This window comes from Aquarana catesbeiana, linkage group LG01, assembly GCF_042186555.1.
Source record: "Aquarana catesbeiana isolate 2022-GZ linkage group LG01, ASM4218655v1, whole genome shotgun sequence".
In the NCBI taxonomy this organism is placed as follows: domain Eukaryota; kingdom Metazoa; phylum Chordata; class Amphibia; order Anura; family Ranidae; genus Aquarana; species Aquarana catesbeiana.
The window spans coordinates 975,419,615-975,444,311 of NC_133324.1; the positions used below are offsets into that span (position 1 = coordinate 975,419,615).

General features: G+C 48.4%; 1 protein-coding gene across 1 annotated transcript in view; it reads left to right on the forward strand.

The window, feature by feature from the left end:
- The window catches only part of LOC141128895 (polyunsaturated fatty acid lipoxygenase ALOX15B-like), a 144,341-nt gene that overhangs the window by 111,061 nt on the left and 8,583 nt on the right, over positions 1-24,697 (forward strand). Inside the window, exons 18-20 of the mRNA XM_073616527.1 lie at positions 9,590-9,759; positions 13,399-13,520; positions 24,137-24,237. Coding sequence (XP_073472628.1) covers positions 9,590-9,759; positions 13,399-13,520; positions 24,137-24,237 — 393 coding nt within the window. The remainder of the gene's footprint in view (positions 1-9,589; positions 9,760-13,398; positions 13,521-24,136; positions 24,238-24,697) is intronic.

Genomic DNA, 24,697 nt, shown 5'->3' on the forward strand with positions numbered 1-24,697 from the left:
CTGATAAGCTCCTGCTCAGCATCAGTTCCAGCCTACCGGAAGCTCTACCAGTTGCTTGTAAAACCACCCTGCTCCAGGACTCCACATCAGGCCCTCATACCACTCTGCATTCGTGGGCTTCCTGTTTACTCTATCAGGGGCCCCGAATCGGAAACGTAAGGGAGCCTACCTCTGCCCAAGCGGACTCACCTGTCTGGTAAGTGTGGGACCTGACAGTATCAGGCAGCCATGACTGAGTCCGGGCAGGGGGCCTCCCCCATGGATGAACTTTGTAGGCACCTTGCGGGCCTCACCCAAGCCGTCAAAAGTCTACAGGAGGGCTATACCAGACTGGAAGGACAGGTCCAGGCCCTCTCAGCCTCCCCTTTGGGAACAGCACCTGCTAATCCCACCTCAGCTCCCTCTGTAGTAATGCTCCCACCAGAGCCCAGGGTGCCTACACCCGAAAAATTCTCCGGAGATCGTTGCAAGTTCCGGGCATTCCGCAACGCATGCGAACTTTATTTTGCTCTACAACCCCGTACGTTTTCCCTGGAAGCCACCAAAGTGGGGTTCGTCATATCTCTGCTGTCCGGCGAGCCTCAGACCTGGGCCCAACACCTGCTTGAGCAAAAGGCCAGATCCTTGGATTCCTTAAACAACTTTTTCATAGCAATGTCCCAGTTGTACGAGGATCCCCAGTTAACAGCCACAGCAGAAGCCACCTTGCACTCCCTTCAACAAGGCCGCAGAGCGGCCGAAGATTACGCTGTAGAGTTTAGGCGTTGGAGCTCTGATACGGAGTGGAATGACGCGGCTTTGCGTCACCAATACCGGCTGGGGTTGTCGGACCCTCTTAAGGACGAATTGGCACGGGTAGGGATACCTCAGACACTAGAGGAGCTTATCAACTTGTCAATCCAAATTGACTGCCGCCTCAGAGAAAGACGTTCTGAGAGGTCCGTTGGCCATCCACGCCTCACTTGGATGTTACCCAGGGCTCCCAGTGCCCCAAACCAAGCTCCACCTGTCTCGTCTGTTCCAACCCAGGAGGCTCCTGAGCCCATGCAGCTGGGACTGCTCCGTCCCTCTCTGACCCCAGAAGAGAAGACACGCAGACGCACTCTCAACCTGTGCCTGTACTGCGGAGAGTCTGGACACTTTGCAAGGGCATGTCCCAATAAGAGACGTAAGTGTTTACCGTCGTCTTCGTTGTGTGCACCTGTTTTACCTAGATCCGGTAACCACTTAACACTTTCCGTTGTATTACAGTTACCTGGAAGGAACATCCCAGTACCGGTCATCATTGATTCGGGAGCATGTAGCGGATTCATTGACCGGACCTTCATTAAAGACCATCATATTCCTACTCAAACCAAGGCTCAGGGATTAGCAGTTTTCTTAGCGGATGGCTCCACTCTCAGCTCCGGCCCTGTTACCCAGGAAACTGTTCCTCTACTGGCCACCATTGGCCCGGAACACCAGGAACTTTTACGCTTGGATGTCATCTCCTCTCCCCTCTTCCCAATTATCTTAGGAATGCCTTGGCTACAGGCTCACAATCCTAGTATCAACTGGTCCACGGGCAAAATCCAGTTTTCATCTGAATATTGCAATCAACACTGTTTACAAGGAACCCCTATGGCTTCCTCTCAATGCCTGTACCTAGACTCAGAAATCAAGTCTTACCAAAATCTCCCCGAACCTTACCGAGATTTCCTGGATGTGTTTAGCAAAAAGGGGGCAGAAACTCTTCCAGTACACAGACCCTATGATTGCCCGATAGAACTCTTACCAGGAACTGAAGAATTTTTCCCTTAACTGAGCAGGAGCTGGGCACTTTGAAAGTCTATATAGACGAAAACCTGAAGAAAGGATTAATTCGTCCCTCCACTTCTCCAGCAGGTGCAGGCATCTTTTTCGTAGAGAAGAAGGATCACTCCTTACGTCCTTGCATCGATTACCGGGAGTTCAATAAAATTACTGTAAAAAACAGATACCCACTACCTCTGGTTCCTGAATTGTTTCAGAGATTAGGATCTGCTACCGTCTTCACCAAGTTGGACCTCCGTGGAGCCTACAATTTAATCCGCATAAGAGAGGGGGACGAATGGAAGACAGCCTTTCATACTCGATTTGGGCACTACGAGTACCTCGTCATGCCCTTTGGTCTGTGCAACGTGCCGGCCACATTCCAGCACTTCGTCAATGATGTCTTTCGGGACTTTCTGGACCTATATGTCATCGTTTATCTAGACGATATCCTGGTTTTCTCTGCTTCCCTGACTGACCACCGCAAACACGTACGAAATGTACTTACCCGGCTTAGACAACATGGGCTTTATGCCAAACTCGAAAAATGCGAGTTCGAGCGCCAATCCATCCAGTTCCTAGGCTTGGTCATTTCCCCTGACGGTATCAAGATGGATCCGCAAAAAGTATCCGCTATCTTGGATTGGCCTGCACCTATAGACAAGAAGGGAGTACAGCGCTTTATTGGCTTTGCTAATTTCTATAGGAAATTCATTAAAGGATTCTCTTCAATTATCACTCCCATTACGGAACTTATCAAACAAGGAACCCGGTTCTGCTGGACCCCCAAGGCGCAAGTGGCCTTTGAAAGACTCAAAGCTCTGTTTACGTCAGCCACTATCATCAAACATCCCAACCCTGCCTTACCTTTCGTCCTGGAAGTAGATGCTTCCGAAGTCGCGGTTGGAGCCGTACTCTCACAAAGACAAGGTGCCAAAGCACTCCTGTACCCTGTGGGAATTTTCTCACGTAAACTCTCCCCTTCCGAGAGAAATTATGATGTGGGAGATCGGGAACTTCTAGCCATTAAAGCAGCTCTGGAGGAATGGCGCTATCTCCTGGAAGGTGCAGCTCACCCCATTTTGGTCTACATGGACCATAAAAACCTAGAATACTTAAGGACAGCCAAGAGACTGAAACCCCGGCAGGCCAGATGGGCACTTTTTTTTTCCCGATTTATTTTTCATATTACCTACAGACCCGGATCCAAGAATGTCAAATCCGACGCCCTTTCCCGAATGTTTCTTGATTCAGAGAAGACCCTGTCTCCAGACACCATTCTCCCCTCTGGGAATTTCCTGATCTTACAGGAGGATCTAATCTCTCAGATCAGACGATCCTCTATGGGAATGTCACCACCTGCTGAAGCTTGTACCAAAGATGGTCTATTCTGGTATAAAAATAAAATTGTGGTCCCTGAGGAGCTAAAGGTACGAGTATTAAGCTTATGCCATGATCACAAACTGGCCGGTCACTTCGGCACACGGAAGACAATTGATCTTGTCCAACGCACCTTTTGGTGGCCCCACCTGACCAAGGATTGCAAGGAATATGTTGAGTCCTGTAATACTTGCGCCAGAAGCAAGAGTAGCCGGGCAAGAGCTTGGGGTCTGTTGAGACCATTACCAGTCCCAGAGAGACCATGGGCCATGATTTCAATGGACTTTATTGTCGAACTCCCTCCATCAGAAGGTTTTTCTTCCATTTTCGTTGTAGTAGACAGGCTGTCTAAAATGGCTCATTTCCTCCCCATGAAGGGCACCCCTTCGGCTATGGAGACTGCTACCATCTTTATTAAGGAGATCATCAGAATGCATGGAGTACCAACCAATATAGTTTCTGACAGAGGCATCCAGTTTACCTCCAGATTCTGGAAAGCCCTTTGTGGCGCCCTGGAAATCGAATTATCATTCTCTTCGGCCTATCATCCCCAGTCAAATGGACAAACCGAGAGGACGAATCAAACCTTAGAGCAGTACCTCCGCTGTTTCTCTGCATTCTCCCAGGATGACTGGGCTTCCCTGCTTCCCATCGCGGAGTTCTCTTACAACAACTCACTACACTCAGCTACCAATCAGTCACCGTTTTATGCCAACTATGGTTTTCACCCATCCTTCTTGCCTGGATCTATTCCCGAATGCCCTGTTCCTGCAGTATCCGAAACTTTGGACTTTTTCTCAAACAATAACAAATTGCTGCAGGATACCATGACTAAAGCTCACGAAGATTATAAGAGAATTTTTGACAGGAAGAGACGGGGAGAACTTGTTCTGGAACCGGGCAATTCTGTCTGGTTATCTACTGCTAACCTTAAGTTGGCCTGTCCGTCCAAAAACTGGGTCCTAAATATTTGGGTCCTTTTCCGATTAAAAGAAAAGTCAACAATGTGGCATATGAACTTGACCTTCCTAACTCCCTGAGGATACACCCAGTCTTCCACGTGTCCCTCTTGAAGCCGGTTACCCCCAACTCTTTTTCTGGCCGTAGTATTGGACCACCCAAACCTATCTTGGTTAACGGCGAGGAGGAGTTCGAGGTGGAGGCAATTTTAGATTGCAGAAGAAGACGCAATCAGATTCAATATCTGGTAAAATGGCGGGGCTATGGACCCGAAGACAATTCATGGGAGCCAGAAAGTAACCTACATGCCAGAGAACTTCTTCAGTCTTTTAAAACTTCTCATGCCGCAAAGATGGCCCAGCTGGGCATCCGGAGTCTGCCCTTGAGGAGGGGGCACTGTCAGAGAGGTTACCTGGTTGGGCGCCGGTGCGCGCCGGGGCGCGTTGGTGCTCGTGTCTCCGTGCGTGCTAGGGCGCGTGTTCCAGAGGGCGCTGGCGTGTCTGGTCTGACCAGCCATGGCGTGCAGGGTGGCGTCCGGGCGGATGTGCGTCCGCGCGTTCGCCTATGGGCTCTACCGCAGGCATGCCCGGTGGCGTTGGCATGCACGCCGGCGTCGGGAGCGCGCTCGGGCGTGTGCGGGGGCGCGCGGTGCTTTGGCGAATCAGCGTATGCACGTGCGCGGCGTTTTGCCGCCAATCAGCCTATTTAAGTCTGCCTCTGTCCCTGTTCGGTGCTGCCTGATCAACAGCTCTGTGTCTTGTTCCTGTGATCCTCTCTGTGTTCCTGAAGTTTGACCCGTTGTGACCCGGCTTGTCTCTGGACCTCCCTTGATTGCTGCCTGAACCCGACCCCGGCTTGTTTGACCTTGTTACTGCCTGCTCCTCTTGTACCGTTGCTGCCAGCCTGCTGCCGACCTCTGCCTGTGTGTGACCACCCTGATAAGCTCCTGCTCAGCATCAGTTCCAGCCTACCTGAAGATCTACCAGTTGCTTGTAAAACCACCCTGCTCCAGGACTCCACATCAGGCCCTCATACCACTCCGCATTCGTGGGCTTCCTGTTTACTCTATCAGGGGCCCCGAATCGGATACGTAAGGGAGCCTACCCTCTGCCCAAGCGGACTCACCTGTCTGGTAAATGTGGGACCTGACACATTATAGCAGATAATATGTGACCTTGGAATCCAAATTTCTGTAATGTCTGTTGGAGGTATGACCAGAGTATCCTGTCAAATGCCTTCTCTGCATCTAGAGCCAGAAGCAGAGAAGGCACTTTCCGAAGTTTGGTGTGGTGTATGATATTGATTTTACGCCTTGTGGCGTCTACCGTTTGTCTCCCTTTTCGTGAACCCGGATTGGTCCTGGTGAATTAACGCAGGAAGGATGTCAATAATCCTGCTTGCTATTACTTTGGCAAAAAGTTTCAGATCGTGGTTCAATAGTGATATGGGGTGGAAATTTTGAGGGGAAGAGGCTTCCTTACCATGTTTAGGCAGTGTGATAATTAAAGCTTTAAGCATATCCTCAAGGAGAGAAGAAGAGATCGCATCTACATTGAATATCGAGGTAAGGGGATCTATTAGAATAGGGGTAAATTGTTTATAGTATTCGGCAACAAAGCCATCAGGCCCTGGTGTTTTGTTGTTCGGAAGGAGTTTGATAGCTTTTGCTATTTCTTGGGTGGTGAATGGGGAGTTCAGAGTTTCAAGTTGTGGAGCGGATAAAGTGGGTAACTCAATAGATTGCAGAAAAGATGATATGTCTGAAGGTGTGGGTTGTTTAGTGTTGGGGTCTTCTTTCAGATTGTACAGGGAACTGTAATATGCGCTAAATGCATTCGCTATATTTTGGGGGTTAATCAATTTTTCCCTAGTGAATGGGTGGTACAAAAAGGGGATGGATGTTTTAGTGCGTCGCCCTTTAATTTGCTTGGACAAAAGTTTGCCCGCTTTATTACCAGTGGCATATAGGGTGGATTTAAGGCATCTGTGGTTGAATTCAAATTGCTCCAATAATAAGGACCGGAGTTCTAAACTGAGTTGGCCCAATTTAGTTTTAAAATGATCGTTTGCTTTTTGTTTGTTTAAAGAGTCGAGAACATTAATTTCTTTAACGAGGTCATCTATGCTCTGCAATCTCTTTCTCTTAGCCCTAGAGCTTAGCTGAATAAAAATACCCCGCATATAGACCTTATGGGCCTCCCATACTGTAGCTGGGTTTGTAACTGAGTCCCTGTTGATGTTGAAGAACTGTTCCAAATGATCTTTTAGAATGGCACAGTAGGGGTCTTTTTGGAGGATGTTAGTGTTCATACGCCATAGGAAGGTCGGTGAGTGGTGGGACGAGTCCGTGAGGGTGATGCTCACTGGAGAATGGTCTGACCAAGTTATCGAATGAATGTGAGAGGCGGAGATTTTTTGGAGCGTCCACTGATCGGTAAGGAATAAGTCAATTCTGGAATATGAATTGTGACACAGTGAGAAGAAGGTGAAGTCGCGTTCTGACGCGTGCTGGCATCTCCAGATATCCTGCAGTGGAAATTCTTTCAGAAGAGGGCCTAAGGAGAGATTACGACGCCTGGATGTGGTTGAGGAGTCCAATTCCAAATCCGGAGTCAAGTTAAAGTCTCCACACCAAAGAAGAGCACCTTTTTGAACAGTGTCAATTTTATGTTTGAGTTTCCTTAGGAACTTGATTTGGTGGACATTCGGCGCATATACATTTACTAAAGTGAACAAGGCGTTGTTGAGGGAACACACTACTATGATGAACCGGCCATTGTGGTCCAATACCTTGTTGTGCAGTTCAAAGTTTATAGCGGAGTTAACTGCAGTTAGGACCCCTCTTTTCTTGGAGTTTGAACTTGCCGTGAAAATGTGCGGGTACTGGCTGTTGGAGCAGTTAGGTGGAGCTGTGTCTTTGAAGTGTGTCTCCTGAACACACAAAATGTCGCAGTGAGATTCTTTAGCCAGTTTCCAGAGGGAAGATCTTTTTGCTGGATGGTTGAGTCCTTTAGCATTAATCGTCAGGAATTTGATAGACATTCTGAATGTGGATGAGACGAAAATTCCAAAGAGACCTGAGTTGTTAGCTTGGAGGGAGTATTGGGGAAGTTGTCTACAAGTGTTAGCACTGTAGTACCTACGCCCCTAGGAAAGTTGTGTAGTGCGGAAGACCAGAGATGGTGGGCAACAACAATAACACAAAACCAAAACAAAACAAAAAAAGAACACCAAAAAGAGAAAAATATGTAAATCTTTAGATGAGAAAATGGTTGACTGTGAGCCAAGTGGCCGTGCAGACGGCCTTGCAGGAAAGTGCTGTGCACTTACTTGGCTAACTTGTGGGGAAAAAGTTCAAGTGGCTTAGTCAGAGCTCTGCAGCTGACCGGCTGGAAGAGTAGCGGGGACGCTGCGGTAGTTGGGCGTCAAGCTGCGGGATAGGGGCCATGCGGTTTTCAGATGGTGCATTTGTATTGTCAGGGATTATTCCCCAGGAGCGGAGGTGCTGCAACCCTTCATTTAGGTTAGTAGCTGTGAATTTGGCTCCTTTGAAAGTGATCAAAAGCTTAGCTGGGTTTATCCATTTGTATGGCAGATTGTGGTTTCTCAAGGCTTTGGTGACTGTATTAAGTTCTCTGTGCAGTTGGAGGGTATATTGTGATAGGTCGGCAAATATTTGGAGGTGCGAGTATGGCTCGGGTAGAGATTTTTCGCTTCTGGATGCCCTCATAAGTTGTTCCTTGACATGGTAAAAGTGTATACGTAAGATCACATCCCGTGGTATGGTATCGGGTAGGGAAGGCGGTTTCGGCAGGCGGTGGATGCGATCAATCACCATTTCCATATTTTTAAGGTCAGGTAAAACTGCTTTGAAAAGCCCTTTTGCATAGCTTGGTAGCTCGTGGGGCTGCACTGATTCTGCTATTCCTCTAATTTTTATATTGTTGCGATGTGACCTGTCCTCCAGGTCCGCCATTTTGCGCTTGATCCAAGCGCGGTCCTCGAGATTCTCCTCATGTGCATCAACGAGGTCGTTTACAGTCGATGCAAAACACCCTAGTTGATTCTCAATTTGGGACACTCTGCCTAAGACTGAGGATATATCAGCGTGTAGTCACTGCATAATGGATAACATGTCTGAGTGCATAGAGTTCCTGAGGGTAGACAGCATGTCCTTAAGTGTAGTGTCAAGAATAGGTTGATCATTTGTAGGGAAACTAGCAAATGGATCAGAAGCACTGCAGGGGTTAACAGCATGTGTAATGCTTGGGCTCACCTCAGGTGCTGCTGTGCTGTCTGTGTCAAGCCTCATCCTTGCCTTCGCTGGGCTGCCTGTTTGTGGAGTGCCTGGATATGAGGTAGGCAAGCCTTGTTCAGGGTTAGTAAGCTTCATACAATCCTCTTCCTCCTCCCCAGTGATGCGGCCCTGTGAGGAGATATGCCGAGAGGGGAGAGATGCAAGTGCTGCAGCCGCGGCGCCATCTTGGATTCGTCCGGCTTCCAGCTGATTCATATAGGCCGTTATTTTCTGTGGGTGCCTGTCTCCCTTGCGCTTGTAGGATGTCATGCCACACTGCTGGGGAGTGAGGAGAGTCCCAGGGTGCAGTTTCTGTCCGCAAACGAGGTCTGAGTGCGCTGGAATATGTCGCTGAATCCCGGTCTCCACAGAGCTTTAGAAAAGCACGTCCATGCTACTCGGATGCTGGCCACGCCCTCATTGGGTTTTTACTGTGGTCGAAGAAGGATTTATTGTGTGTAAAGATCCCTCCAACTGATTCTCTAGAAAGTAGTACAAATTGACAGGGAGTCTACTCCTTCTCCACTATATCCAAAAAATAAAAAATAAAAGTTTTGGCCGATCATGCAATTTAATAAAAAAAAAAAGCAATGGCAAACAAACAGATCGTGTAAACAAAAAAAGAAATCTGAGTCTGAATTTATTTGGAAATGTCCAGTGATTCCTACAAAGCAAACCTCCAAAGAGACAAACTGGGAAAACAAATGGTATAGTATGTTGTGTTTTAGTGCTGCTCTCGGTACTGGTCCATGAGTTCCTTAAAGCAAAGCTATACTCCTCTATACTCCAGCACCGTGATCTCCCAGAGCTCCCTGCTGGACATGGACATCTTCAGCCCGGCGGCCTCTGGGTATCGATCCCGGCTGTTTTAATTGGCCGGTCCGAGATGATGTTACTCCAATGCATGCGTGGGAGTGCAGTCAGCTTGGCACTGCCTAAATTCTATGCACCTCAGTGTACAGTGATTGAAAGGTAGGTGGGCTACTTTACTGCAGAAGAGATATGTTGTTGTCTGTTCACCAATTCTTTTTTTTTTTGTCATTAAAGTTCTTAATGAACTCCTATAGGACCTTCTCATCTCCTTTTCATCACACTCTTGTTAGATTTCATTACATGACAATATTTTTACACATATTTTGTTTTTCTGTATTTTCTATCAAGGCTTCGGCAACTGGGAATGGAGGGGTCCCAGTACTTTTGAAGAAAGTAACGGCTGAGTTGACCTATAGCAGCCTTTGTGTCCCTGATGATATAAAGGGGAGAGAAATGGAGCAAATTCCCAACTACTTGTATAGAGATGATGGCTTAAAGATCTGGGCAGCTATAGAAAGGTAAAGATCTTTGATATTCAAAAACAAAATGACTTATTCTAGAATGCTTAGTCTACAACCTTCTAAGGTCCTACCTCACTGAAAACAACCTTATTGGCCCCTTACAGTCTGGCTTTGGCTCACAGCACTCCAAAGAAAATGCCCTACTAAAACTAAATAATAATTTACTAACTACTAAAACCAACGGCCACTACTCCATACTCTTACTACTCAGTGGTGTATTTAGGTTTTGTGCTTCCCTAGGCCTGACTAAACTTGTGCACCCTCTAATTTAAATATGACCAACCCCTTCCCATCAAGGCCACACCCCTTCCTGTTTAATACCCGCCCTATCATGTGTAAACCACACCCCTTCCTCTTTAGGCTCCACCTTTTCCCCTTAGAGCTCCACCTCTTCCTCTTTGTACATTAAAAGTGGATACCAAGTGCCTATTTGTATATTTTGTTGTTTTGTATACCATTTAAAATGTTGTATCTATTATTTTAAGAGATAGTAATCATCAAATAAAATAATGAAAACTGCAGCCTCATCAGTGCAGCCTTATCAGTGCCCATTAGTGCAGCCTCATCAGTGCTGCCTCATCGGTGGCCATCAGTGCTGCCTCATCAGCGTCCACCAGTGCAGCCTATAGGTGCCCATCAGTGCAGCATATCAGTGCTGCCGTATTAGTGCAGCCCCATCAGTGCCCAACAGTGCAGCACATCAGTGCCGCCCCATCAGTGCCCATCAGTGCAGCATATCAGTGCAGCCTCATCAGTGCCCATCAGTGCAGCATATCAGTGGCCATCAGTGCAGCATTATCAGGGACCCCCAGTGCAGCCTAATCAGTGCTGCCTCATCAGCGCAGCCTTATTAGTGTAGCCCCGTCAGGGGCCACCAGTGGAGCCTATCAGTGCTGCTTAAGAGTGCCACCTTATCAGTGGCAATCAGTGCAGCCTCATCAACTTAATAATATCACAGCTTATTGGTGTATATAAATTATGTATGAATTATAGCACGGCGCACTTTGCAGTATATTCATTTTCACTGAATGTGGACTTTTTAAGGAGTTTGTACTGATTTCAGCATGCATGGAGCACTTTGCAGTACATGGACTTCATTTCAGCATGCATGGAGCACTTTGCACATACTGAAATTAAAGGGAAAAAGTCCACATGCAATGAAATTTCATGTACTGCAAAGTGCCCCATGCATGCTGAAATCAATACAAACTCATTAAACAGTCTACATTCAGTGAAAATTCATGTAATGCAAAGTTTGCAGTATATGAACCTTCACTGAATCTGGACTGTTTAATGAGTTTGTAGCACAGATTACTTCATTACATAAAGATCTGTATATTAATTTAAACCATATTGAGCACTTTATATTTGATTGGCTGCTTGGCAAATGACTTACAAAAGTAATAGTAACGTATTAATTGTACCTGCAGCAGTGCTGTTCTCACCGCTGCCTGGGGGTTCACCTCGTCCACCTCTCTCTCCGTCTCTCTCCTCCTATAACAGACAGACCCCGGGCCAGGAGAAGATTCAATGTAAGGATGCCGCATGGAGGAGGGTAGGCAGAGCATTAGGCGTGCAGCCGGTCTGTCCAGTCACCGGCCACTTTATGGGGATGCCAGTCACTCCCCCACCCCCCCGGTCTGTACGGCTCCTTACTGTCCATAATAATAAGTGCCAAATGGTGAACACAGCAAGCCGGAGACTGTATATTTTGTGCAGGAGGTGGCTGCGGGAGCCGGGGCTCGGGAGGATGGATCAAGGGGGGCTTTTTTTGGTGTGGGGGGTGGCTTTTTTGCTGCCCTCCCCGCAAAGTGCCGCCCTAGGCCTAGGCCAAGACACAGCACCGTTACTACTAGACCTCTCTGCAGCCTTTGATACTTTTGACCACCCGCTCCTTCTCAATAAACACCACTTCCTTGGCCTCCAAGATTTTGCTCTTTCCTTATTCTCCTTCTATCTATCACAGCGCTCCTTCAGTCTTACCTACAACTTTGTTTCTTCTTCTTCTCCACTTCCTCTTTCTGTAGGGGTTCCCCCAAGGCTCTGTTTTTTGAACCCCTTCTCTCCCCTATGTACACCTCTTCTCTTGGTCACTTAATAACCTCCCACAGTTTCTAATACCATCGCTACACTGATGACACCCAAATCTATCTCTCTACTCCTCACCTCACTCTTTCACTATCCTCCCACATTACTAACTTACAAACTGACATATCAACATGGATGTTGCACCACTTCCTAAAACCTAATCCTTCTTAAGCCAAGCTGGTAATATTCCCTTTAACTCATACCCTCCTCCCTGACTTTTCCTTTAAGATCAATAGTACAACTATCACTCCCTCCCCTCATGCCAGGGTACTAGGTGTAATCCTAGACTCTGATCTGTCCTTTAGGTCCCAAATCCAATCGCTGTCAAAAGCTTGTAAAAAACATCTCTGTAATATCTCTAAAATTTGCCCCTTTTAATTAAACCACCTAGCTACGCTTTACTCCCTTGTTATCTCTCGCCTTGAATCTTGAAATACCCTTCTCACAGGCCTACCACTCCATAGGCTATCCCCTCTTCAGTCTATCATGAATGCTGCTGCCAGACTCATCTACCTTACAAACCACTAAGCGTCTGCCACCCTTCTCTGCCAATCCCTCCACTGGCTTCCGATTGCCCAGTGAATTTTAATTCAAAATACTAACAACAACATACAAAGCCATTCACAACTCTGCCCCGAGCTACATCACAAACCTTGTCTCAAAATATCATCCAAATTGACCTCTCCGCTCCTCTCAAGACCTCCTCCTCTCCAACTCTCTTGCCTCAAAGGATTTCTCCAGAGCTTCGCCCATCCTCTGGAACTCTCGACCTCAGTCTGTCCAGCTATCTCCTACTCTGGCCACCTTTTACGTGATCCTTGAAAACTCATCTCTTCCGGGAAGCTTATCGCGCCTACAACTAACAACTGGACTTTGAACTCTTCCATCAGCTCATCCCCCAACCGTATTACCTTTTGAACCACGTGCCCCTCCCTATACGATTGTAGGCTCTAATGAGCAGGGCCCCCATAACTCTCTTGTATGTTATTTTATGGTAACTGTACTGTCTCCCTTTAGATGGTAAAGTGTGGTGCATACTGTTGGCACTATATAAGTCCTGTATAATAATAATAATAAATTCATAGATGGGAGCTGTTTTAAATGCCAAAGCATTTGTGTCTATCCAGTCCTGATATTTTAGACAGCTCTGCCACATAGCACAGCCCTGTCTTACAGGATGGAAGACCTTTCGCTGCATTTAAGTCTTGTCCCGGCCTGTGACTGGACAGTGAAAAGAGAAGCAGCAGACTCATAACTTCATCTTTTTGTCACTCCCTTTTATATTAGTATTTTCTTTGTTAGCACATCAGCACTGTGGCAAAAAATGATTGGCTTCTTATGCTGCCTCACTCCCCTCCCCCAGTGTGAGCTTTGTTGTACAATGACAAACCAGTGGCTAATACCAGTTCAAAAGCTTACACTGCTTGTATTTGAGAAAACAAATGTAAAAATGTATTCTACTTTCATCTGTATCTGTTTGGACTTAAGTCTTGTTGTGCATCTCCTCCATGAGAGTAACCTTTTCTTTTTTTTCCCCCCTTTTTTTAGCTATGTGTCCGACATAATTAATTACTATTATACAAGTGATGAGATGGTCAAGGAAGACGCTGAACTTCAGGCCTGGGTAGCTGAGGTTTTCAAGGAAGGATTCCTGGAAAATAAGTCTTCAGGTATATTTCCTCTCCGGTGTTCTTTAGTCAGTGTTGTTAACTAAAAAAGGATCGAAATCCAAAGTGTTTTCTCAAACATGAGTTCTATGTTATGTCCATGTAAAGATGTGATGCACACAACCATTCAGGCACCTCTGTGAGTATGGTTCAAAGAAAGGTTCAAAGAAAGGTTAAAACTGGGTCTCTTTTGCTGGGTGAAATGACAGAGTACTGGAGAAGGTTTCATTCTTTCTAGTGATATAAAAGGGGGGGGGGGGAACTAATGCACAAAACCAGACTCACTCGGAAGGATAAATTAAGGATGTGAGAAGCCACCAACATATAAAAGTGTTCCCACACAGAAAAAAGTATTGTATATAAGAGGTACGTGACGCTAACTAAAGAAATAAACAAAATCTATCAGTAAGGACACACCGACTGTCAGCCACTAACGCAGATCTGCTGCAGTCAATGTGTGACACATACATGTGATAAATCTTCAATCAAACATTGAATAATGACCATGTGAAATGAATCATAAAGTGCAAATGGATTCAAAAGGGCAAAAATGGTGCAATAATCTAATATCCAATATTCTCAAAGTGCATAAACCATAATAAAGTGCAAATGTCCAAAGGTGCAAGCAAACTCCAATGAGGAAGGAGCAGATATCCATAAAATAGTTCATAAAAAAAGTAAAAAAAAAAGTGCTTGTGCAATATATTCAATCGGTGTCCACTTCATCCAACTACTATCACCATCCGTAGTGCACCACTCATTTCCCCCAGCCTCTCACCTCAAATGGAGACCCCTACAGGTCAAATCAAGCCTTAGTATGGAGTCAAAACGGGATCCCAGCAATCAAACGGCTTCCAGCGATAGCCACAACAATATCGATATTTGGGAGACAACTTTAGGCTCATCCAGTAAGGTGAGGACTTGTAATAAAGAGGGATGGCTCCATCGTGTAGTATTTCCAAACAAGTTTATTAAAATAACGCAGTAACTTAGTTTAAAATTCCTAGGTCAGACTAACATGCGAGTACTTCTGGTCTCGTCCGCGACCGGAAGTGACGACACCTGGCTCCTCCCTAAAGGGCAATAGGCTGCAATTCAGCATGCGATTTGACATGTCAAATTGTGTTGATGTGTATGGGGGCTTATAGTGACTCATTAATAGCTTCCCACCCTGTTCTCTCTCCCACCTGTGTATTAGCAGCCTTCCAGTGGAAGGTAGTATGATGGGAGGGGGTGTAGTGGAGGGCAGTATGATGGAAGGGGGGGTAGTGGAGGGCAGTATGATGGAAGGGGGGGTAGTGGAGGGCAGCATGATGGGAGGGGGGGTAGTGGAGGGCATTATGATGGGAGGGGGTAGTGGAGGACAGTATGATGGGAGGAGGGGTAGTGGAGGGCAGTATGATGGGAGGGGGGTAGTGGAGGGCAGTATGATGGGAGAGGGGTAGTGGAAGGCAGTATGATGGGAGGGGGGTAGTAGGGGGGGCAGTATGCTGGGAGGGGGGGTAGTGGAGGGAAGTATGATGGAAGGGGGTAGTGGAGGCCAGTATGATGGGAGGGGGTGTAGTGAAGGGCAGTATGATAGGGTGGAGGGCAGTATGATGGAAGGGGGTGGTAGTGGAGGGCAGTATAATGGGAGGGGGTATAGTGGAGGGCAGTATGATGGGAGGGGGTGTAGTGGAGGGCAGTATGATGGGGGGAGGGCAGTATGATGGGAGGGGGTGTAGTGGAGGGCAGTATGATTGGAGGGGGTGTAGTGGAGGGCAGTATGATGGGAGGGGGGGTAGTGGAGGGCAGTATGATGGGAGGGGGGTAGTGGAAGGCAGTATGATGGGAGGGGGTAGTAGGGGGCAGTATGCTGGTAGGGGGGGTAGTGGAGGGAAGTATGATGGAAGGGGGTAGTGGAGGCCAGTATGATGGGAGGGGGTGTAGTGGAGGGCAGTATGATAGGGTGGAGGGCAGTATGATGGAAGGGGGTGGTAGTGGAGGGCAGTATAATGGGAGGGGGTGTAGTGGAGGGCAGTATGATGGGAGGGGGTGTAGTGGAGGGCAGTATGATGGGGGGAGGGCAGTATGATGGGAGGGGGTGTAGTGGAGGGCAGTATGATGGGAGGGGTGGCAGTGGAGGGCAGTATGATGGGAGGGGTGGCAGTGGAGGGCAGTATGATGGGAGGGGTGGCAGTGGAGGGCAGTATGATGGGAGGGGGGGTAGTGGAGGGCAGTATGATGGGGGGAGGGCAGTATGATGGGAGGGGGTGTAGTGGAGGGCAGTATGATGGGAGGGGTGGCAGTGGAGGGCAGTATGATGGGAGGGGTGGCAGTGGAGGGCAGTATGATGGGAGGGGTGGCAGTGGAGGGCAGTATGATGGGAGGGGTGGCAGTGGAGGGCAGTATGATGGGAGGGGGGGTAGTGGAGGGCAATATGATGGGAGGGGGTGTAGTGGAGGGCAGTATGATGGGGTGGAGGGCAGTATGATGGAAGTGGGTGGCAGTGGAGGGCAGTATGATGGAAGAGGGTGGCAGTGGAGGGCAGTATGACAGGAAGGGTGGCAGTGGAGGGAAGTATGATGGGGTGGAGGGCAGTATGATGGAAGGGGGTGGCAGTGGAGGCAGAATGATGGGAGGGGTGACAGTGGAGGGCAGTATGATGGGAGGGGTGGCAGTGGAGGGAAGTATGATGGGGTGGAGGGCAGTATGAAGGAAGGGGGTGGCAGTGGAGGGCAGTATGATGGAAGAGGGTGGCAGTGGAGGGCAGTATGATAGGAGGGGTGGCAGTAGAGGGCAGTATGATAGGAGGGGTGGCAGTGGAGGGCAGTATGATAGGAGGGGTGGCAGTGGAGGGCAGTATGATGAGAGGGGGTAGTGGCGGCAGTATGATGGGAGGGGGTAGTGGAGGGCAGTATGATAGGAGGGGGCTAGTAGAGGCCAGTATGATGGGAGGGGGTGTAGTGGAGGCCAGTATGATGGAAGGGGGTGGAAGTGGAGGGCAGTATTATGGGAGGGGTGGCAGTGGAGGGCAGTATGATGGGAGGGGTGGCAGTGGAGGGCAGTATGATGGGAGGGGTGGCAGTGGAGGGCAGTATGATGAGAGGGGGGTAGTGGAGGGCAGTATGAAGGGAGGGGGGCTAGTGGAGGGTGATATGATGGGAGGGGGTGTAGTGGAGGGCAGTATGATGGGGTGGAAGGCAGTATGATGGAAGGGGATGGCAGTGGAGGGCAGAATGATGGGAGGAGGGGTGACAGTGGAGGGCAGTTTGACGGGATGGGTTGCAGTGGAGGGCAGTATGACAGGAGGGGTGGCAGTGGAGGGAAGTATGATGGGAGGGGTGGCAGTGGAGGGCAGTATGATGGGCCTTAAGCTGTTCACTATTCCTTGTGCCATTGCCTAAACAGGAAGATTCATGTCTCTACAGCAGGGGTCGGCCGCACCCGGCCCCCCCACCCCTAAATGTCCGGCCCCTCAGTGCACGTCTGACGGCTGGCCGGAGACCCGAACAAAGCCGTAATCGGCTTTGATTGGGTCTCGGATCTAGTAACCCAGAAGCGATGTCATGACATCACTTCCGGTTTAACAGAAGGAAATCTTAAAGGCGCCAAATTTTTAAAAATGACAGCATTCAAAACAGCCAAATAGGGATGAGCCGAACACCCCCCGGTTCGGTTCGCACCAGAACCCGCGAACGGACCGAAAGTTCGCACGAACGTTAGAACCCCATTGACGTCTATGGGACTCGAACGTTCGAAATCAAAAGTGCTCATTTTAAAGACTAATTTGCATGGTATTGTCCTAAAAAGGGTTTGGGGACCCGGGTCCTACCCCAGGGGACATGTATCAATGCAAAAAAAACTTTTAAAAACGGCCGTTTTTTCGGGAGCAGTGATTTTAATGATGCTTAAAGTAAAAAAAAAAAAGTGAAATATTCCTTTAAATATCGTACCTGGGGGGTGTCTATAGTATGCCTGTAAAGTGACGCGTGTTTCCCATGTTTAGAACAGTCCCTGCACCAAATGTCATTTTTAAAGGAAAAAATCTCATTTAAAACTGCTTGCGGGTTTAATGTCATGTCGGGTCATGGCAATATGGATGAAAATCAGTGAGACAAACGGCATGGGTACCCCCCAGTCCATTACCAGTCCCTTTGGGTCTTGTATGGATATTAAGGGGAACCCCGCACCCAAATTAAAATAAGGAAAGGTGTGGGGCCACCAGGCCCTATATACTCTGAACAGCAGTATACAGGCGGTGCAAACAAGACAGGGACTGTAGGTTTGTTGTTAAGTAGAATCTCTTTGTAATTTTGAACATTTTTAACGTGTTTAGCTCCAGCCAAAAAATCTTTTCTAAGCTTTTTGGAAAACATAGGGAAGGGTTATCACCCCTGTGACATTTGTTTTGCTGTCTTTCCTCCTCTTCAGAAGATTTCACCTCACTTTTTTGTCCCAATGAAAAATGTTTTTTGAAAATTTGGGTTTTTTTGTGGAACAAGGATTGGAAAGCATCAGTGGAAAGGAGAACTTGTTTTCCCATATTAACTCTTACAGGAGAGAATTTCCCTTCCTAGGGGTAGATTTCATCTCACTTCCTGTTGTCTCCTTCCGTTTGCAAGTAGGAGTCGTTTGTAAGTTAGATGTTTGAAAGTAGGGTCCTGCCCTATATACTCAGCAGAAATTTGGGCCTTAGGTGTTGCTGTGGCCACAACACTGTAAGCCCTCACAGGGCCCTGCTGTGAAATATTAGATCAAGAATTGTAATTACATGCCCCTGTTGAACAGGAGCTGAAAAATTAGGCCTTAGGCACTGGTGCTGGTGCCACAACACTGCAACCCCTCACAGACACTCTAGTTGGAACGCAGGAACGAGCCCTGCTGCAAATTATTGCTTCAAAAATTGTAATTACACGCCCCTGTTAGACAGGGGCAGAAAAATTGGGCCTTAGGCACTGGTGCTGGTGCCACAACACTGCAACCCCTCACAGACACTCTAGTTGGAACGCAGGAACGAGCCCTGCTGCAAATTATTGCTTCAAAAATTGTAATTACACGCCCCTGTTAGACAGGGGCAGAAAAATTGGGCCTTAGGCACTGGTGCTGGTGCCACAACACTGCAACCCCTCACAGACACTCTAGTTGGAACGCAGGAACGAGCCCTGCTGCAAAGTATTGCATCAAAAATTGTAATTACACGCCCCTGTTAGACAGGGGCAGAAAAATTGGGCCTTAGGCACTGGTGCTGGTGCCACAACACTGCAACAAGCTATCAGCGTGATGATTGAGGAGGAAGAGGATAATTACTCAGGGATAGTCACTCAGCATCAGCATAGGCAGTCTTTGAAGGGATCTGAGATTTCAAAAAAAATTATTCGGTTACATCAGCATCAGGTGCTTGGTAGCTGGTGGTGATCCAAGACTCATTCATTTTTATGAAGGTCAGCCGATCGACCGAGTCGGTGGACAGACGCACCCTGTGATCGGTTACCACGCCTCCAGCAGCACTGAATGTGCGTTCCGAAAGAACGCTGGATGCAGGACAGGCCAGTAGCTCAATTGCATACTGTGCAAGCTCTGGCCAGTGATCCATCCTCAAGACCCAGTAACCCAGAGGATTTTCGGTGGGAAAGGTGTCCAAGTCTGATCTTGCCCCTAGGTATTCCTGCACCATGTAAAACAGACGCTGGCGATGGTTGCTGGAACCGATCATACCTTGGGGCTGCGGACCAAAAAATTGTCTGAACGCATCGGTCAGACGGCCACCTTCTCCACCGCTCCTTCTTTGACTGACCGAAGCCTCAGCAACACGTTGTCCAGAAACAGGAGTTTGTAAACTCCCAGTCTCTGGGAACGCGTTGCACAGACCTTTCTGCAAGGCCTCCCGAAGATGTTTCATCCTCTGCTCCCTCTGCGATGGCAAGATAAGGTCCGCAACCTTACCCTTGTAACGTGGATCAAGGAGGGTTGCCAGCCAGTATTGGTCCTTCTCCTTGATACCACGAATACGAGGATCCTTACGCAGGCTTTGCAGGATCAGGGAGGCCATGCAGCGTAGGTTTGCTGAGGCATTCGGTCCGGAGTCCTCTGGGTCACTAAGAACGACATGGTCCGCAGCCACCTCCTCCCAGCCACGTACAAGTCCATGTGTTTCTTGGGACTGATCCCTTAAAGACTGCTGCTGATGCTGAGTGCCAGGCTCCACCTCCATACTGACACAATCTTCCTCCTCCTCCTCTTCCTCCTCGTCCTCTTCCTGTGTGATCGGCGGGCACGCAGGAACACTGTCTGGATAAAGGGGGCCTTGAGAGCTAAGGAAGTCCTCCTCTTCCTGCCTCTGTTCTGCCTCAAGTGCCCTGTCCATTATTCCACGCAGCGTGTGCTCCAACAGGTGGACAAGGGGGACAGTGTCACTGATGCATGCACTGTCACTGCTCACCATCCTCGTGGCCTCCTCGAATGGTGACAGGACAGTGCATGCATCCCTGATCATGGCCCACTGGCGTGGGGAAAAAAAACCAAGCTCCCCTGACCCTGTCCTGGTGCCATAGTCGCACAGGTACTCATTTATGGCCCTCTGCTGCGTGTGCAGCCGCTGCAGCATGGCCAACGTTGAGTTCCACCTGGTGGGCATGTCACAGATTAGGCGGTTCTTGGGCAGGTTAAACTCCTTTTGGAGGTCCGTCAGCCGAGCACTGGCATTATATGACCGGCGGAAATGCACACAGACTTTCCTGGCCTGCCTCAGGACATCCTGTAAGCCCGGGTACCTGCCCAAGAACCGCTGCACCACCAAGTTAAGGACGTGAGCCAAACAGGGCACATGGGTCATTTGTCCCTGTCGGAGGGCAGAGAGGAGGTTGGTGCCATTGTCGCAAACCACCATTCCTGCCTTAAGTTGGCGTGGCGTCAACCACCTCTGAACCTGCCCCTGCAGAGCTGACAGAACCTCTGCCCCAGTGTGGCTCCTGTCCCCCAAGCACACCAGCTCAAGCACCGCATGGCATCTTTTGGCCTGCGTACTTGCGTAGCCCCTTGAACGCCTACGGAGCACCGCTGGTTCCGAGGAAGAGGCCATGGAGGAAGAAGAAGAGGAGGGGGTGGAGGAGAGAGGTGTGTCACAATCAGCATTTTGGAGGCGTGGTGGCGGAACAACCTCCAACACTACTGCACCTTGTCCTGCATCCTTCCCAGCTGCCAGCAGAGTCACCCAATGCGCCGTGAAACTTAGGTAACGTCCCTGTCCATGCCTGCTGGACCATGAGTCAGCGGTAATATGCACCTTACCGCTGACCGCCCTGTCCAGCGAGGCATGGACATTGCCTTCCACATGCCGGTAGAGAGCCGGAATCGCCTTCCGTGAGAAAAAGTGGCGTTTGGGTACCTGCCACTGAGGAACCGCACATTCCACAAACTCACGGAAGGGGGCAGAGTCTACCAACTGAAAAGGCAGCAGTTGAAGTGCTAGCAATTTTGCCAAGCTAGCATTCAACCGCTGGGCATGTGGATGGCTGGGAGCAAACTTCTTTCGGCGGTGCAGCAGCTGGGGCAGGGAAATTTGCCTGGTACAATCTGACGTCGGTGTACCAAAAGCAGATTGCCCACAAGTACTTGGCTGTGACACACCTAATTCTACACCTTCATTCCTCTCACTGCAGGTCTCAGAGAGGACTGAAGGTCTAGTGGGGTTGGAAATCTCAGCTGATGAGGAGCAAGGAGAGATCCTCTTTGTTCTTTGGTGTGGGTCTTTTAGATACGCTTGCCAACGAACTGCATGGCAGGTCAACATATGTCTGGTCAAGCATGTGGTACCCAAGCGGGAGATATTTTGGCCACGCGAGATACGCTTGAGACATATGTTGCAAATAGCAGCGGTGCGATCTGATGCACTCGTCTCAAAAAAGGCCCACACCAAAGAACTTTTTGAATAACGCGCAGAGACTGCAGCGCCCTGCACATGTGGAGCTTTGGGGTGTGATGCAGTCAATGTGCTGCCCTTAGGCTGGCCCCTGGAGGGCATCCTGCCTCGTTGGTGATGTGCTGCCGCCTCCTCCTCCTCCTCCTCCTCCTCCTCCTCCTCCTCCTCTCTCCTATCAGGCACCCACGTTGAGTCAGTGACCTCATCATCCCCTCCCTCCTCATCACTGGAGCAAACCTGGCAGTATGCTGCAGCAGGGGGAGCATGACTGCCAGATTGCTGTCCTTCTTGGGCACCCCCTCTGTCCGCGCTCATGTTACTGCCTTCATCGAGCTCAGTATCGTCATCAGAGCCTTCCAAACGCTGGGCATCCTCCTGGAGCATGTACCCAACACTGTGGTCAAACAGTTCGAGGGAATCCTCATGAGGACATGGTGGAGCTAGGGAAGGAGTCACTGATGACATTGAGCTGAGGGAAGAGGCCGCTGCTTTGCCAGACAAAGCACCCTGGGCATGGGTGAGAGAGGATGAGGAGGATGAGGACGGCTTGGTCATCCACTCGACCAAGTCTTCCGCATGTTGCGGCTCAACATGGCCAGCTGCCGAAAAAAAGGCCAAGCGTGTCCCATGGCCACGTGCTGATGAGGATGCACCGTCTCCACGACCAGCACTAGACACAGAGCCTGCTTGCCCTCTCTTATTGGCTTGTGACTGTCTGCCTCTCCTTCTTGGCCTTCCAGACATACTAATGGCCTGTAGCTGCACTAAGCTGGGATAGAACACCTGTAATTTTCTTCAAGTAGCTTTATATACTGTAACCAGACAAGCCTGCCTGTCAGTAGGAAGATAAGAGGAACGGATCTAGCTGAACACTGTGAGCAGGACGCACTGTACTAAATGTAAATAGTCTAGCTGCCTGACCGTGGTACTAATAGGATCAAATAGAACACCTGTAATTTTCTTCAGGTAGCTTTATATACTGTAACCAGACAAGCCTGCCTGTCATTAGGAAGATAACAGGAACGGATCTAGCTGTACACTGTGAGCAGGACGCACTGTACTAAATGTAAATAGTCTAGCTGCCTGACCGTGGTACTAATAGGATCAAATAGAACACCTGTAATTTTCTTCAGGTAGCTTTATATACTGTAACCAGACAAGCCTGCCTGTCAGTAGGAAGATAACAGGAACGGATCTAGCTGAACACTGTGAGCAGGACGCACTGTACTAAATGTAAATAGTCTAGCTGCCTGACCGTGGTACTAATAGGATCAAATAGAACACCTGTAATTTTCTTCAGGTAGCTTTATATACTGTAACCAGACAAGCCTGCCGGTCAGTAGGAATTTAACAGGAACGGATCTAGCTGAACACTGTGAGCAGGACGCACTGCATTAAATGTAAATAGTCTAGATAGAAGATAACAGGAACAGATCTAGCTAAACTGAATACAGTGTATATATATATATGCAACACCTGGGATGCATATATATACACAATACACTGTAAGTGCAGCTAACTGACTGACTGTTCTGCCTAATCTATCTAACTCAAATCAAATGACACTGTCTCTCTCTCTCTCTATCTCTCAGCACACCGGAACACACACTACACAGGGCCGCCGTGCAGGCGGCCTTATATAGTGTGGGGTGTGTACTAAATACCCTGAGCCATAATTGGCCAAAGCCACCCTGGCTTTGGCCAATTACAGCTCTCTCTACTGACAGCGCTGTGATTGGCCAAGCATGCGGGTCATAGTGCATGCTTGGCCAATCATCAGCCAGCAATGCACTGCGATGCCGCAGTGAATTATGGGCCGTGACGCGCCACACGAATTTAGCGCGAACGGCCCATAACGTTCGCAATTCGGCGAACGATCGAACAGCCGATGTTCGAGTCGAACATGGGTTCGACTCGAACACGAAGCTCATCCCTACAGCCAAACTGCTTTTTGAATGCTTTTAAGTGAAAATGAGGGATCCCTCCATAAAGTGTACCTGTCACTGCCTATTACTGTCACAATGGATGTTTACATTCCTTCTGACAGCAATTAAAGTGATCAGACATTTTTGTTAAAGGGACAGTGTAAAAAAAAAAAAAAAAAAAAAAGTAAAGCGCCCCATCCCTCCGTGCTTGCGCACAGAAGCCATCGCAAACGTAAGTTGCGACCGCAAATGTAGAGAGTGTTAAAACCACAAATGTGAGGTATCGCCACGATTGTTAGAGCGAGAGCAATAATTCTAGCACCAGACCTCCTCTGTAACTATAAACTGGTAACCAGTAAAAATGTTTAAAGCGTCAGCTATGGAGAATTTTAAGTACCTTAGTTTATCGCTATTCCACGAGTGTGCGTAATTTTAAAGCATAACATGGGGGGGCTGTGTAATATGCAGGGGGGGGGGCTGGGTAGGGGGGGATTGTGTGATGTGAAGGGGGGCTGTGTAATGTAAAGGGGTCCAGAGGTGCAGGGGCTATGTAATGTACAGGGGTCCAGAGGTGCGGGGGCTGTGTAATGTAAAGGGGTCCAGAGGTACAGTGGCTATGTAATGTAAAGGGGTCCAGAGGTGCAGTGGCTGTGTAATGTAAAGGGGTCCAGAGGTGCAGTGGCATTGTAATGTCAAGGGGTCCAGAGGTGCGGGGGCTGTGTAATGTAATGTAAAGGGGTTTGAATAAGCAGAAGAAATCACTTTCTACTAAAACTTGGTTCTCTCTTTGACAGAAGTCCCATATTCCTTGGAAACCAGAACTTCTCTGATCAAATACCTGACAATGGCGATTTTCAGATGTTCTGCTCAGCATGCAGCTGTTAATAGTGGTCAGGTAAGAATGATATTACTGGTAATGTCCTTACTGTGTAGGCAAGTGAATTAGCAACCCAGAATCTGAATTGCATAAGTTTAGCCAGTTACAAGCATTAAAGTGTGTAGCGCTGTTTTTTGGAGGGTTTTTTTGGTGGTGGGGTGGGGCTGGCGGTTGAGAAATAGCCCTTCCCAAACAGGATATTGTGCTAAACCTGTGGGTAAATAATCAAACAAGAACCTTTGCTAGATGGAAGAATGGGTTTGATAATAAAGTTGGCAGTGCCTCCAGCCAGGACAGGGCCTGTATGAACAGGAGAATCCCTTCCTGGGTAATTAACCAGTAATCTAACCAAAGTAAATGGTAGCAGAAAAACTACTGCATTCAGCATATAACATTAACAATAAGCATATAGATGCACACCAGTATAGAAATAACACAAGCTTTATATAAGAAGAGAGTAATAACTTTACATACAGTA